Here is a 12,523-nt window from a genome sequence, read left to right on the forward strand (position 1 = left end):
TTTGGGAATAAAACCCAACTGAACTGGCAGCTCCTTCAGTGTATTTGTCCTTGAAGAAACCAGTCCATCCTACCAATGGCCAGCTAGTTACTTGTGTCCCATGAGAAATACAAGATTTAACTCTTATCGCTTCCAGTTAAAAGAATCCTGGAGCAAAGGGAGATCAGCACCCATCTCTGTCATACCTAGATTGTCAGGCATCCCAGCTTGGTCAGTTAGAAAAGACTCTCAAATCCATTATTAGGGAAAGGGCACTTTACTAAAGCTAAGTGGTTGAAGAAGAAGCAAAGCTGGATCTGAGAGTTGCGCACCCAAAGCCTATGATTAACATTTCCCTTGTGGCCACCTTTCCCCCTGGTTATCACCAAGTGTCCAGTTAGGTGTTTGGGTAAGAGTCCCTGTCTTCGCAGGCTGGATGGTTCTGCATTCCATAGGGTGAACTTGAAACGGCCAGCGACTCTCATTGGATGGCACAATGTGTAGTTTCGATTCCTCTCATGTTACTCTCCCTTTATCTCATCCTGCAATTCTTCCCTCCCCCTCCCCAGTTGGGTATGGCAGGCTGACCGCAGGCAACGCACGGTGTGGCAGGATGGCAGCCCATCTGGACTGCTGCCCATCCCAATGGCAGAGTTGCCTAACTAGATGTCAGCCCCGCGAGATTGGGAGACAAAGGGATAGGTTTACAGTAACAGAATCTTGCAAATCGGAATGGCTTCCCCCCTTTGTCTTGGTGAGAACTAGAGAGGGTCTCGTCTTTCTCAAATTACCTTACCTGAAGGCTGCCTCGCTTGCAGCTCTTCCTCCTGTTCCTCGGGGTTATTCCTATGGATCATTATACTTGAGAAGGAGGTGAACCACTCACTCCACCCCCCAAAAAACAGCTTCTGATGTTAGAAACACTCACTTGGTATGACGGATGCGTCCCCGGGAGGAGCGGTGACGGTGACAGGAATGTTGACAGGGGCAGGCTTGTCCAAAGATGGTTGACCCATGCGGGTGACATTCTTCTGATTGTCAGCATCCTCTGGCTGCTCAGGGACCCTCTGCAAACAGGTGCTGGGCAAGGTGTGAAGAGGGGCCACAGTCATGCTTATGCCCGCCTCTGTGTCACACTGGCTTTCCCTGAAGAGAAAGAATAAATATGAGAATAATCTCATTTCTCCCATCCAAATCTTCCTACAGTTTCTTTAACCCAGCAGAACATAGACTGAGGGCTCCTTGGTGCTCTCTGAGCTTGGTTGTTTCCTTGCAGACGTTTCATGACACAACTAGGGAACTTTCTCAGTGCTAGGGTGATGTTAGCCAGCACTGATGGTCTATGGCGATTCTCAGTCATCCAGGTCATGGCTGTCCCAAAGATGCTTTTTCACGAGACAACCGGACTTCCGTGTTTTTCTTGGAAGGCGTTTCGCTTCTCATCCAAGAAGCTTCTTCAGCTCTGATTGGATGGTGGGGAATGGGAGGATTTATATTCAGCAGTTCCAAGAAGGATCCACACCCATTTGCATGACTCAGGTGACCCCGAGGACACAGATAAACCTCCAAGTGGCCTCAATGACTCTCTAAAAGCATGCAAACGACCAGCTGTCTGCAAGGAGTATAAATCCTTCGATTCCCCACCATCCAGTCAGAGCTGAAGAAGCTTCTCGGAGGAGAAGTGAAACGTCTTCAAAGAAAAACAAGAAAGTCTGGTTGCCTCGTGAATTAGCACTGATGATATTACCTAGTTAGGTCATGAAACATCTGCAAGAAAACAACCAAGAGAGCAGCAAGGACCCCTCATTTCAACCCTGAACTGCTAATATTCTTCTTTATTGGTAGAACATAAACTGAAATCCACTGGAGGTTTTCCCCCAATAATCAGCAGTAGATTGTAAGGGACTCGGATTCCCACTCCTTAATGGAAAATTACATTTCCCAAGATGGTTGACAATCAACTAGCATGACCATTAGGTGGTAAGTAAAGAGTTCTAATCCCTCAGGAACGTAATAGATGGCATTAAGCGAAAATGACACCTTATGGTGATTTTGCTGTAGATTTGTATGTTTAACTGCTGCTTATCACAGCAGGTGAGCCTTCAGGAAGAAAATAGATTCCACCTCCCAAAACACAAGTCTGTGTTTGACGTTTCTCATCTCCCCTGCACATACACACAGCTCATTGCTGCTCTTCATTCGATTCTGCCCATCCAGCCATTATTCTGCAGTTGACTGTGCTTAATGGACGTTGGGGGTTCCAAAGAGAAATTAAGCTGTCATTTTGAAAATACGGATTCCAGGTATGGGTAGATTCAAAGGAGTCACCTCTGTGTGAGTTGAGTAGCCATATCAATTTGTTTAATAAGTAATAAAATAAATAATACAGAGAAAGAGAGAGAGAGAGAAACAGAAAAACAGAGACAAAAAGAGAAAAAGAGAAAGAAAGAGAAATAGAAATAGAAAGAAAGCAAAAGAGAAAGAAAGAGAAAGCAAAAGAGAAAGAAATAGAAAGAGAAAAAAGAAAAAGAGAAAGCAAAAGAGAGAAAGAGAAAGAGAGAAAGAGAATACAAGAGAGAGAGAGAGAAAGCAAGAAAGAGAGAAATAGAAAGAAAGAAATAGAAATAGAAAGAGAAAGCAAAAGAGAAAGAAAGAGAAAGAGAAAGAAAGAAAAAGAGAAAGCAAAAGAGAGAAAGAAGGAGAGAAAGAAAGAATACGAGAGAGAGAGAGAGAAAGCAAGAAAGAGAGAAAGAGAAAGAGAAAGAGAAAGAGAAAGAGAAAGAGAAAGGGATGTCCGGAAGATTACAGTTACAAATATCACAAACTAGAAGTTGCAGATCAAAACTGGCTTTACAGAAATCCCTGGAAGGCTTGAAAATTATTCATCAGCATAAATTTTGCCAAAAATGCAAGCCAGGGATCTCAAATGCCAGCCCATGGAGGAGGCTAGGATATTGTAATTGTCACCTGGTGACAATTACAGACCCAGAATTCTCTTTGTTCTCAGGAATTAGTTTTTAATATATATATATATATATATATATATATATATATATATATATATATATATATATATATATATATATATCAATAAAAAAAAAATCCAGAATCTTTACAAGCAGTTTTACAAGTTCTCGATGCTGGCCCACATCAGTTGTTATCAATCCAAGCCTCCCCACTCCCCATCCTCTATGCATCCTCATATAGCCAGCTCACCTTGGCTGCACATTCTTTAGATCCTTTCTCCCCAGCTCTCCTTCTTTCTCTCCGTTCTCCTTGTCCACTGACTCATAAGTGGAGAGGGCCTTGTGCCGTATCTTCTGCCGTCGGTGGGGCTCTTCGCCCCCCTCCCCTTTGGAGCCAGCCTCCCCTTCTCGGTTGCCCGGCCTGGACCCTCCTCGGTGGCGGGAACGTCGTTCGGTCTTGGTTCCGTTGGCGGTCCCGTTGCCTTCTTTGACCTGTCGCTCAACGGGATGCCGATGACCTCGGTGGCGTCGATGCTCCCTCTCAGCACCTTCCTCCACGGACCCCCGGCGATGGTGATGCCGGCCTCTCTCCTGGCTCCGGTTGCGTTCGCTCTTCCCTTCCTTCCCACCCCCCTCGCCCACCTCTTTGCTGCGGCTCCGGTAGGGCCGGTGGCGTTCCTCCTTATTGTTCCCACCACCCAATTCACCATTCTCTTCCTTGACGGCACTGCCTTTTTCCGTGTCTCCCGTCTTCTCCTTCTCGCGATGCCGGTGGTGTTTCCTCACAACCTCGTCGTTCTCAGGCGGTGGGGCCTTCACCTGGTCAGGGGCCTCCTGCCCCTCTGCAGGGCTGACGGCATTGAGGTTGCTGCTGTGGCCTTCGCTCCTGGGCTCAACCACCAGAGGCCGGTCCAAGTGAGTCTTCATGTCAGGACGGATGTGGAGGTTGGTCGCATAGCGGACCCTGTCCTCTGGGTCCAGCTCATTGTACAGGGCTTCAGAGCTGGTGCGGAAGTTGTACACGCGGAGCTGGCTGGTCCTCTGCTCCCACACGGATTTGGATTTGCAGGAATTCTGCTGTTTGCTACAGAAGGGAGAGGTGGAGAGGAACACGGGAAGGGAAAAGAGAAGACGGGAAATGGAAGGAAAAGAAGAGGGATAAGAGTTGGGGATGGTACCATCGTCTTTGACAAAGCAACATGATGTCTACGGAGATTCTCCATGCTCCAGCTTGGCCCAAAGGTGGACTTTCTTGGTTTTCTTTGAAGGACGTTTCACTTCCCATCCAAGAAGCTTCTTCAGCACTGATTGGATGGTGGGGAATGGAAGGATTTAGACTCTCTAGAAGGCGGCAAATGACCAGCTGACTGCAAGGAGTATAATCCTTCCATTCCCCACCCATCCAGTCAGACCGATGAAGCTTCTTGGAGGAGAAGCAAAAGGTCTTCAAATAAAAACAAAGAAATCCAGTTGCCTCTTGAAAAAGCAGCTTTGGGCCAAACAACATGCCATTTATCTAGGACTCTCGTCTCTCCAAGTTGAGAGAAAATATTGACCATAACATCTATGGAGATTCTCAGTCAGCCAGGACCCCATGACTGAAAAAAAAAACCCTTGGGGATGTTATTTTGTGGGGTTACTGTTGCCCTTAAACATTAAAAAAGGAAAAACATCAAGGAATGTCAATTAAATTAGAATACACCCAAAAGATCCATATTAAAAACCTAAGCAAGTCTTACTCTAAGAAAACCATAGAATAGCATGATGAATTTCTAATCATCCTTATGAAATAACCCCTTTATGATTAAAAACAAATAAGGTACATTAAACCCTATAAAACCTATTCTTAGCAATGCGGAAGTAATTAAATTAATGAAATGATGGGAAGTATGACCGTTAGACTCTACTCGTCAATTTTTCAATGAGTTAACTAATTTTTTTTTCTGGATAACGGGGACTTAGCCATGATTTCTCTTGCATGTGGAAATAAATGCAAAGTAATTTCCTTGGGATTGGCATCCATGTCTCTTTAGAACTTTCTATTAAAAAGAATGACAAAATAACAGAATAACTATGGGACCTCGGAGGTCTTCCAGTCTAACCCCTGCTCAGGCAGGAAACCCTATACCATTTCAGACAAATGGCTGTCCAGTCTCTTCTTAAAAACCTCCAATGATGGAGCATCCACAACTTCTGAAGGCAACACATTCCACTGATTGTTCTCATTGTCAGGAAATTTCTCCTTAGTTCTAGGTTGCTTCTCTCCTCAATTAGTTTCCATCCTTTGCTTCTTGTTCTGCCTTCAGGTGCTTTGAAGAATAGCTTGACTCCCTCTTCTTTGGGGCAGCCCCTGAGATATCATGTCACCCCCGATCATTCTTTTCACTAAACTAATACACAATTCCTGCAACCGTTCTTCACAATACTTTTTTCTTGAAACCTGCAAGATTCATGGTCTCGGATATGCTAGTTTACCCTGTACCCAGAATTCCAGAAGGAAAACTATTGGCCACCCCATAACCCATGAAAGGTGGGACCCCAATCTATGTCTCTTGCTGAACTAAATGGCAACCACTCCCCCAGCATCAAAATACATTTTATTAATTATTGCAAGCTGTTCAGTGGAAAATTAAGAGCTGGAACTGGAACTCTGCAAGCATTAAAACTATATGCAGGAACGGGCGGAAGCCTGTTCATTGTGGTGCTAACAAATTCATTCTGACATGTCAATCTCCCAAAAAAAAAAGAAAAGAAAATTATTTGCCCCCTCTGTAAATATAAAGTAAATCTTAATAGCAATGCTGCAGTTAGTTGTTAGGAGCATGGTTCTTTCCACCCATGAGCTCCTGTAGTCTTTCAAAAAATATTTTGAGGTAGATTAAAACTATGAGGGGGGAGTGCAATGGTTAAAGATGCTGAGCTTGTCAGCTGGAAAGTTGACAACTGGTGTTCAAGAGCTGAGCACAGCGGAACGGGATGAGCTCCTGTTCTTACCTCAGCTCCTGCCCACCTCGCAGTTTGCAAATATGCAAACGTGAGTAGATAAATAAGTACCACTTCAGTGGGAAGGTCACAGAGTTCCGTGGCCTTTGGCTTCTACTCATGTTGGCCAAAATGTCTTTGGACAATGCTGGCTCGCCCGGTCAAGGACTGGAGACTAGCACCGTGCCCTAGAGTTGGACACGACTAGACGTGGAAACTTTTAGCTTTTTTTAAAATCCCAGGCGGATCAATATTGGGGATCCAGTATAGTGAGTTTATTATCTCAGAGGAAAAGATAGCCTTACTGTACGTTTTTCAGCTTATCTTTTTCGTGTGGCCAACAACAGGGTTGGAGTTGTTTTTTTTTCCTCCATTCTACGGAGATGTGTTCCCCGCTTGCCTCTCCTGATGTCGAGGATCTGAACTCAGAGAATTACCACGGGATCTGTTGCACCAAAAATGCTCAGCACTCAGATATCTCCTTTTGGGTGATATTCTCCTGGGGCCACAGGACCGTAGCCTCAAGAAAGTTCCTATTTATCGCCTAAAAACCATTTGCCAGATGACACCAAGACTAAAATCAGGAATGAGTGGCTCCATGCACAGCTGATTCACACTGAAAATGTCACAGCTCTGAGTCACTGCTCAGAAGAACAAGAGGTCTTAGTGAAGTAACCTCAACCCTTGACTCTCCTCAACACAAGGGCCTATTTGAAGACTCTTGGATAGGTTGAGATCTATCCCTGCAAAATTCAACCAATGGGCTTGTTTTGGTGTTATAAGATCCTGCTACGGATTGACCTCAAGTCAGTTCTTGGGGGTGGGGGGCAGGATTTATCTCAAGAACTGCCATCTTGGAGGACCTCCAAGGCATGTCACATCATGTACTTTAACTATCTCAAACTTTGTTTGTTATCTGTACTGGTCAGTTGAAATTGGTAATCTCACAAGATAAGCTGAGTCCAGAGATCAGGCAGACCACAGAGGGACTATTGGCTAATCCCATCTCTTCAAGATAGTCTTCCTGCTCTCATCTGCATCATCATCATCATCATCATCATCAAGTTGGAAGGGACCTTGGAGGTCATCTAGTCCAACCCCCTGCTCAGGCAGGAAACCCTATATACCATTTCAGCCAAATGGCTGTCCAGTCTCTTCTTAAAAACTTCCAGTATTGGAGCATTCACAACTTCTGGAGGCAGTTTGTTCCACTGATTAATTGTTCTCACTGTCAGGAAGTTTCTCCTTAATCCTAGGTTGCTTCTCTCCTTAATGAGTTTCCATCCTTTGCTTCTTGTCCTGCCTTCTGGTGCTTCAGAGAATAGCTTGACTCCCTCTTCTTTGGGGCAGCCCCTGAGATATTGGAACACTGCTATCATGTCCTTCTCTTCATTAAACTAGACATACCCAATTCCAGCAACCGTTCCTTATATATTTTAGCCTCCAGTCCCCTAATCATCTTTGTTGCTCTTCTCCGTACTCTTTCTAGAGTCTCAACATCTTTTTTACATCATGGTGACCAAAATTGGATGCAGTTGAGGGGGGAGGAAGACACAAGGTGAGAAAAATCTATTAAATGGGGTCAAAGAGGAGAACCAAGCTTTTAACCGGAATCATGAAGGGTCCACAAAGAAAGGAAGCAAGAGGGAAGAGGGAGGGGAACAGACAGGGCACAGAGAACATGCAAGGACATGGATATGGAGCCGGGAGAGAAAAAGAACACGGGAAGCTCAAAAACACACATTGGGAATGCTCAGAAGAAACTCACAAGCCTTTGCAGGGATATGCTGCCCAACTGATGCTCCGTCATGAATTTCCACAATGAAAGGGGTGACTCAAAGCCGGGGGAAAAACGGGGTAGGGAAAAGTCTATTTGAAAAAAACAAATCGCTTACCGATTTATAGATATCTATCTATCTATATATATATAAGCTATATAATCAATCCATTTATTGAATAGTGTATACGGAGGGCAACTCACGGTGAATTTACGCTGGAGAGCGACGAGCTGCGCGATATGGAACTTCGAGTTTGCTTTACAAAACTGCACATGCGAGAAACAGAAGAATACAAAAGTGAGAGGGAAAAGAAAAAAAAACCCGGTGAAAATCTCTAAAGAGGAAAAAAAAAAAAAAGGAAGGGAAGGAGGGAGAGAGAGAGAGAGAGAGGAGAGATCAAGGGGCCCTTAACAAACTCCAGGACAGAGAGGGTGCAGGCTGGGAATGTGCATTTTGGAAGGAAACCACGGTCAGCAAACTTCAGGATAAGAGTTTGGGATGAAGTCAGAGACATCATCTGTTAAACCAAAAGAAAAAAGAAAGAAAGAAAAAAAAAAGAAAAGAAAAGAAAAAAGAAAAAAGGAGGGGGGAGAATAAAGCGAAATAAAAAAATAAATTAAAAAGAAAAAACAAAAGTTCAAGAGGGGGTTTAGTGTTTCTACAGTCTCTTTCTGTCTTGCAGACATTGTATCGTCCAAACGTCACTCCGTTTAACAGGAATTTCCATTCAGAAAACTGTGGGGTCCTTGGTGCTCTCTGAGCTGGATTGCTTTCTTGCAGACGTTTCATGACCCAACTAGGTAACATCATCAATGCTAGAAGGGAGTGGGGTTTTGGGGGGGGGGAAGAAGAGGAGGAGGAGGCCAATTGTGGGGTCCTTGCTGCTCTCTGAGCTGGGTGGTTTTCTTGCAGACGTTTCATGACCTAACTAGGGAACACCATCAGCGTTAGAAGGGAGTGGGATTTATAGAGAGGAGAACAAATACTGTGGGGTCCTTGGTGCTCTCTGCTCTTGACTGTTTTCTCGCAGACATTGCATGACCCAACTAGGTAACCTCATCAGTTCTAGAAGAGAGAAGGGTTGGGCTCTGTTTTTAGACAAGAAATTCAGAGATAATGCAGAGAACCATCTGAAGTGGACCTTGGCTGGTGCTGGAAAGTCACAGTGTTATATACAACAACCCGCCTCCCATTTGAAAAATTAACTTACTTAATCCCATTTCCTGAAGGAGGTAAAGAAGACATTTTAAAATCTATCTCACAAATACATCACCTTTTTAGTATAAAAGACCAGAATGCATTTTGTGGAATATGTACTTAAGCGAAGCAAGGGGTTAGTAGGGTCAAAGCTGCAACACTCTGCCCAGAGTAAATCCCTCACCCTGCCCGTGTTCCTTTTAACTGCCCCTTATTTTATTTTCCGCTAAGCAAATTCCCCCACATGCCCTCCCACCTTGTCCAAACCTTAAAAGCAGGAAGTTTTGACTTAGGTGGAAACTAGGAATAAGGGTCAATTCTGCATCTTAGATTTATTACGGAAACTTAGCTGAACAGAGAACACTTTGAATACATAAACTAAGAGACATGAGTTGGTTGGTTCATGGGAAAGAAGGAAGGAAGGAGTGGAGGGGAAGAAAGGAAGGAAGGATAGAAGGATAGAAGGAAGGAAGGAGTAGAGGGGAAGGAAGGAAGGGAAAAAGGAAGGGAAGGGAGGAAGGAAGGAAAGAAGGAAGGAATAAAAGGGAAATAGGAAGGGAGGAAAGAAGGAAGGATACAAGGAGGGAAGGAAAAAGGGAAGGGAGGGGAAGGAAGGAAGGGAAAATGGAATGTAATGAAAGAAGGAAGGAAGGGAAGGGAAGGGAGGAATGGGAAAGAAGGAAGGGAAAAGAGAAGGGAAGGGAAGGGAAGATGGAACAAAGGAAGGAAGGAAGGAAAAGGGAAGGGAAGAAGGAAGGACTGCTTGGTATATTGATGTTTCAGTGGATATTTATTCTTTAATTCGAGGGAGGAGAGAGGGAAGGAAGGAAGGAATCATCACCTTGTTGTCTTCCTTCTAATTGAAGTTTCTGGATCATCTTCAAAAGCCCCCTCAACCCAATGCATTGCTCTCATCCCACTGGTGATGCACCACAGCCTCGACCCCGTGACCTGCCCTATGAATTAACCGGGACTGAACTAAGACGAACAAGTTTCACGGTGCACAAGATGCAAGCCTTGGGCAAAAGGTAGGGTGGAGAGAGGGATCGATGCCACTTTTTGAAACGACAGGAAGCCATGGAAGCGCTCGCTGACAAGGGTGTGTTAGGTTGAGATGAGAAAGCAGCGTGTCGGAGATGAAAACGAGGGAACACAAAGCAAAGGAAAAGAATCCAGGTTAAAGCAGGACATGCCCACAAAATGATCGACGGTCAGGTGAGGAGCAGAAGGTGGCCTAGTGACCACGACTTCCTCCTGAGCAGCAATCAGAATAAGGGAAGGGACCTCGGAGGTCTTCTAATCCAGCCCCCTGCCCTGCTCAAGCTGGAGACCCTGTACTATTTCAGGCAAACGGCGGTCCAGTCTCTTCTCGAAAACCACCATTGTTGGGACACCCACAACTTCTAGAGGCACGCCGTTCCACGGATTAATTGATTTGGGACTTTAGGATGACAGAAGAACGGAATTGGAAGGGACCTTGGAGGTCTTCTAGTCCAACCCCCTGCTCAAGCATGCACCATTCTGGACAAATGGCTATCCAATCTCTTCTTGAATTGCTCAGCCACATCTGGGGTAGTGACTGCTCATGCAATCTTATTAGCGGAATATATAGGACATGTACAAAGCTCAGGAGGTCTACCCATTCTAGAGCATCTCCAGAAAAGTGTGACTAATTCAGTTTTTACTTCTGCGTGGACTGCTCAGATCTCCCGAAATGTTTTCATACTCTCTCTCTCTCTCCCCCTACTTACATCTATCTATCATCTATCATCTCTCTCTGTCTCTCTCCCTCCTTACATCTGTCTGTCTATCATCTATCATCTGTCTATGTCTGTCTGTCTGTCTGTCTATCTATCGTATCTCCCTTTCTCTCTCTCCCTTTCTCTCTTTCTCTCTCCTGTATCTCCCTCTTCATGTCTCTCTCTCCCTACTTACATCTATCATCTCTCTCTCCCTCCCTTCCTACTTACATCTATCTATCTATCTATCTATCTATCTATCTATCTATCTATCTATCTATCTATCTATCTATCCCTACTTACATCTATCATCTATCATCTGTCTATGTCTGTCTGCCTGCCTGCCTGCCTGTCTGTCTATCTATCTACTGTATCTATTGTATCTTCCTTTCTCTCTCTCTTTCTCTTTCCTGTATCTCCCTCTTCCTGTCTCTCTCTCTCTCCCTACTTACATCTGTCTATCATCTCTCTCTCTCCCTCCCTCCCTTCCTACTTACATCTATCATCTATCTATCTATCTATCTATCTATCTATCTATCTATCTATCTATCTATCTATCACTGTCTCTCTCTCCCTATTTACATCTATCATCTGTCTATGTCTGTCTGTCTGTCTATCTATCTATCTACAGTATTTCTCTCTTTCTCTCTCTCTCTCACACATACACACACAGACAGACAGACACAAATCTAACATTTCTGGTTCTCCTCAAAACTCTTCTAAGAGTTCAGGTGGGAACCACAAAAGCTGGTGAGGTCTTCACAAAATTCATCTTCAGCTAATTTGGGAGCCTCTGTTCATGGGGTGTGTGGAAGCTCTGCAGGTTAACTCTTAATTTATCTCATGGTCCTCAAAGGTTTATGACGACAACATAGACCTGCACATAGTGGAAAAGACTGGAAACCATCCAGCTGGAAGAACGAACTCAAGAACCTTCCTATTGGAAGTCGGTATGAAACGTTTTCACCCAATCCCCCAAGTTGAAGGTGATGGATCGGTGATTTGAAGAAAGGTTAATATATCTAAGATAGGTAATGCCATAAAGTCTTACGCTGTGATAGAAATGTTAGCTGCAGACAGGGGGCTAACATCTGCAACCTCTTTCGCCTTCTGCAAGGCAAGCTTCTGGTTGGTAGCTTCTTCCATTTCTTCTTCATCCTGCAATGGAGAACAACGGTGGACAGAAAGACAACTTGATTCAAAGGACCATCTTGCTTTCACCCCTTCTCTTTTTTTGAAAAAAGATAAATATTATTACTTCTGCACTGCTGTTAAACACTTGAGTGATGTCTAGGAAGATCTTCCAGAATCTCACCATACTTCCAAACATAGTAAGAAGAACACTGATCTTGGTCCCTGTTTCCATAAGCATGAGTGACTGAATTTGCAGGATCCTTCCCAGCTCTACATTTTTTTTTCAGTTGCCATTAAAGGCCACAAGCACCTGCTATTATCTATTTTCCTGAAATAAATTCCACCAAATTCTAATAGGAGCTGGAGAGACTTGTAAAACATTGAAACAATATTTGTAGCTCGGGGTTCAACTGTGGGGTCTTTGGTGTTCTCTGAGCTTGGTGGTTCGCTTGCAGATGTTTCATGACCCAACTAGCTAATATCATCAGTGCTAGAAGGGAAGAGAGCAAACCCCATTCTCTTCTAGCACTGAAGATGTTACCTAGTTGGGTCATGAAATGTCTTAAAGAAAGCAACCAAGCTCAGAGAAGACCAAAGGCCCCACAGTTGTAAAGCTAATCGGTCAAGTATCCGAGGCCATTTAATCAAAGGAACCACAAAGGATAAACATTACACAGCTCTTTTCTCTCTCTCTCTTTCTTACTCACCTTGGTCAACTCTTGTGCGTTGGCAAGATTGTCTACCGCAA

At 44.2% G+C, this 12,523-nt stretch overlaps 1 protein-coding gene across 13 annotated transcripts in view; it reads right to left on the reverse strand.

The window, feature by feature from the left end:
* The window catches only part of CACNA1B (calcium voltage-gated channel subunit alpha1 B), a 112,629-nt gene that overhangs the window by 33,642 nt on the left and 66,464 nt on the right, over positions 1 to 12,523 (reverse strand). For 9 of the 13 annotated variants that reach the window (XM_039327069.1, XM_039327068.1, XM_039327078.1 and 6 more), the window contains 5 exons: positions 12,483 to 12,523; positions 11,693 to 11,799; positions 7,909 to 7,971; positions 3,196 to 4,029; positions 908 to 1,125 (listed from right to left, as the gene is read on the reverse strand). The exon at positions 12,483 to 12,523 is cut by the window's right edge and continues 27 nt beyond it. In XM_039327069.1, the coding sequence (XP_039183003.1) occupies positions 908 to 1,125; positions 3,196 to 4,029; positions 7,909 to 7,971; positions 11,693 to 11,799; positions 12,483 to 12,523 (1,263 nt within the window). The remainder of the gene's footprint in view (positions 1 to 907; positions 1,126 to 3,195; positions 4,030 to 7,908; positions 7,972 to 11,692; positions 11,800 to 12,482) is intronic. The other 4 variants (XM_039327077.1, XM_039327075.1, XM_039327071.1 and 1 more) reach the window with 1 other exon arrangement.

Source organism: Crotalus tigris, unplaced genomic scaffold (genome assembly GCF_016545835.1).
Source record: "Crotalus tigris isolate CLP2741 ecotype Arizona unplaced genomic scaffold, ASM1654583v1 scf7180000024350.909852, whole genome shotgun sequence".
In the NCBI taxonomy this organism is placed as follows: Eukaryota; Metazoa; Chordata; class Lepidosauria; order Squamata; family Viperidae; genus Crotalus; species Crotalus tigris.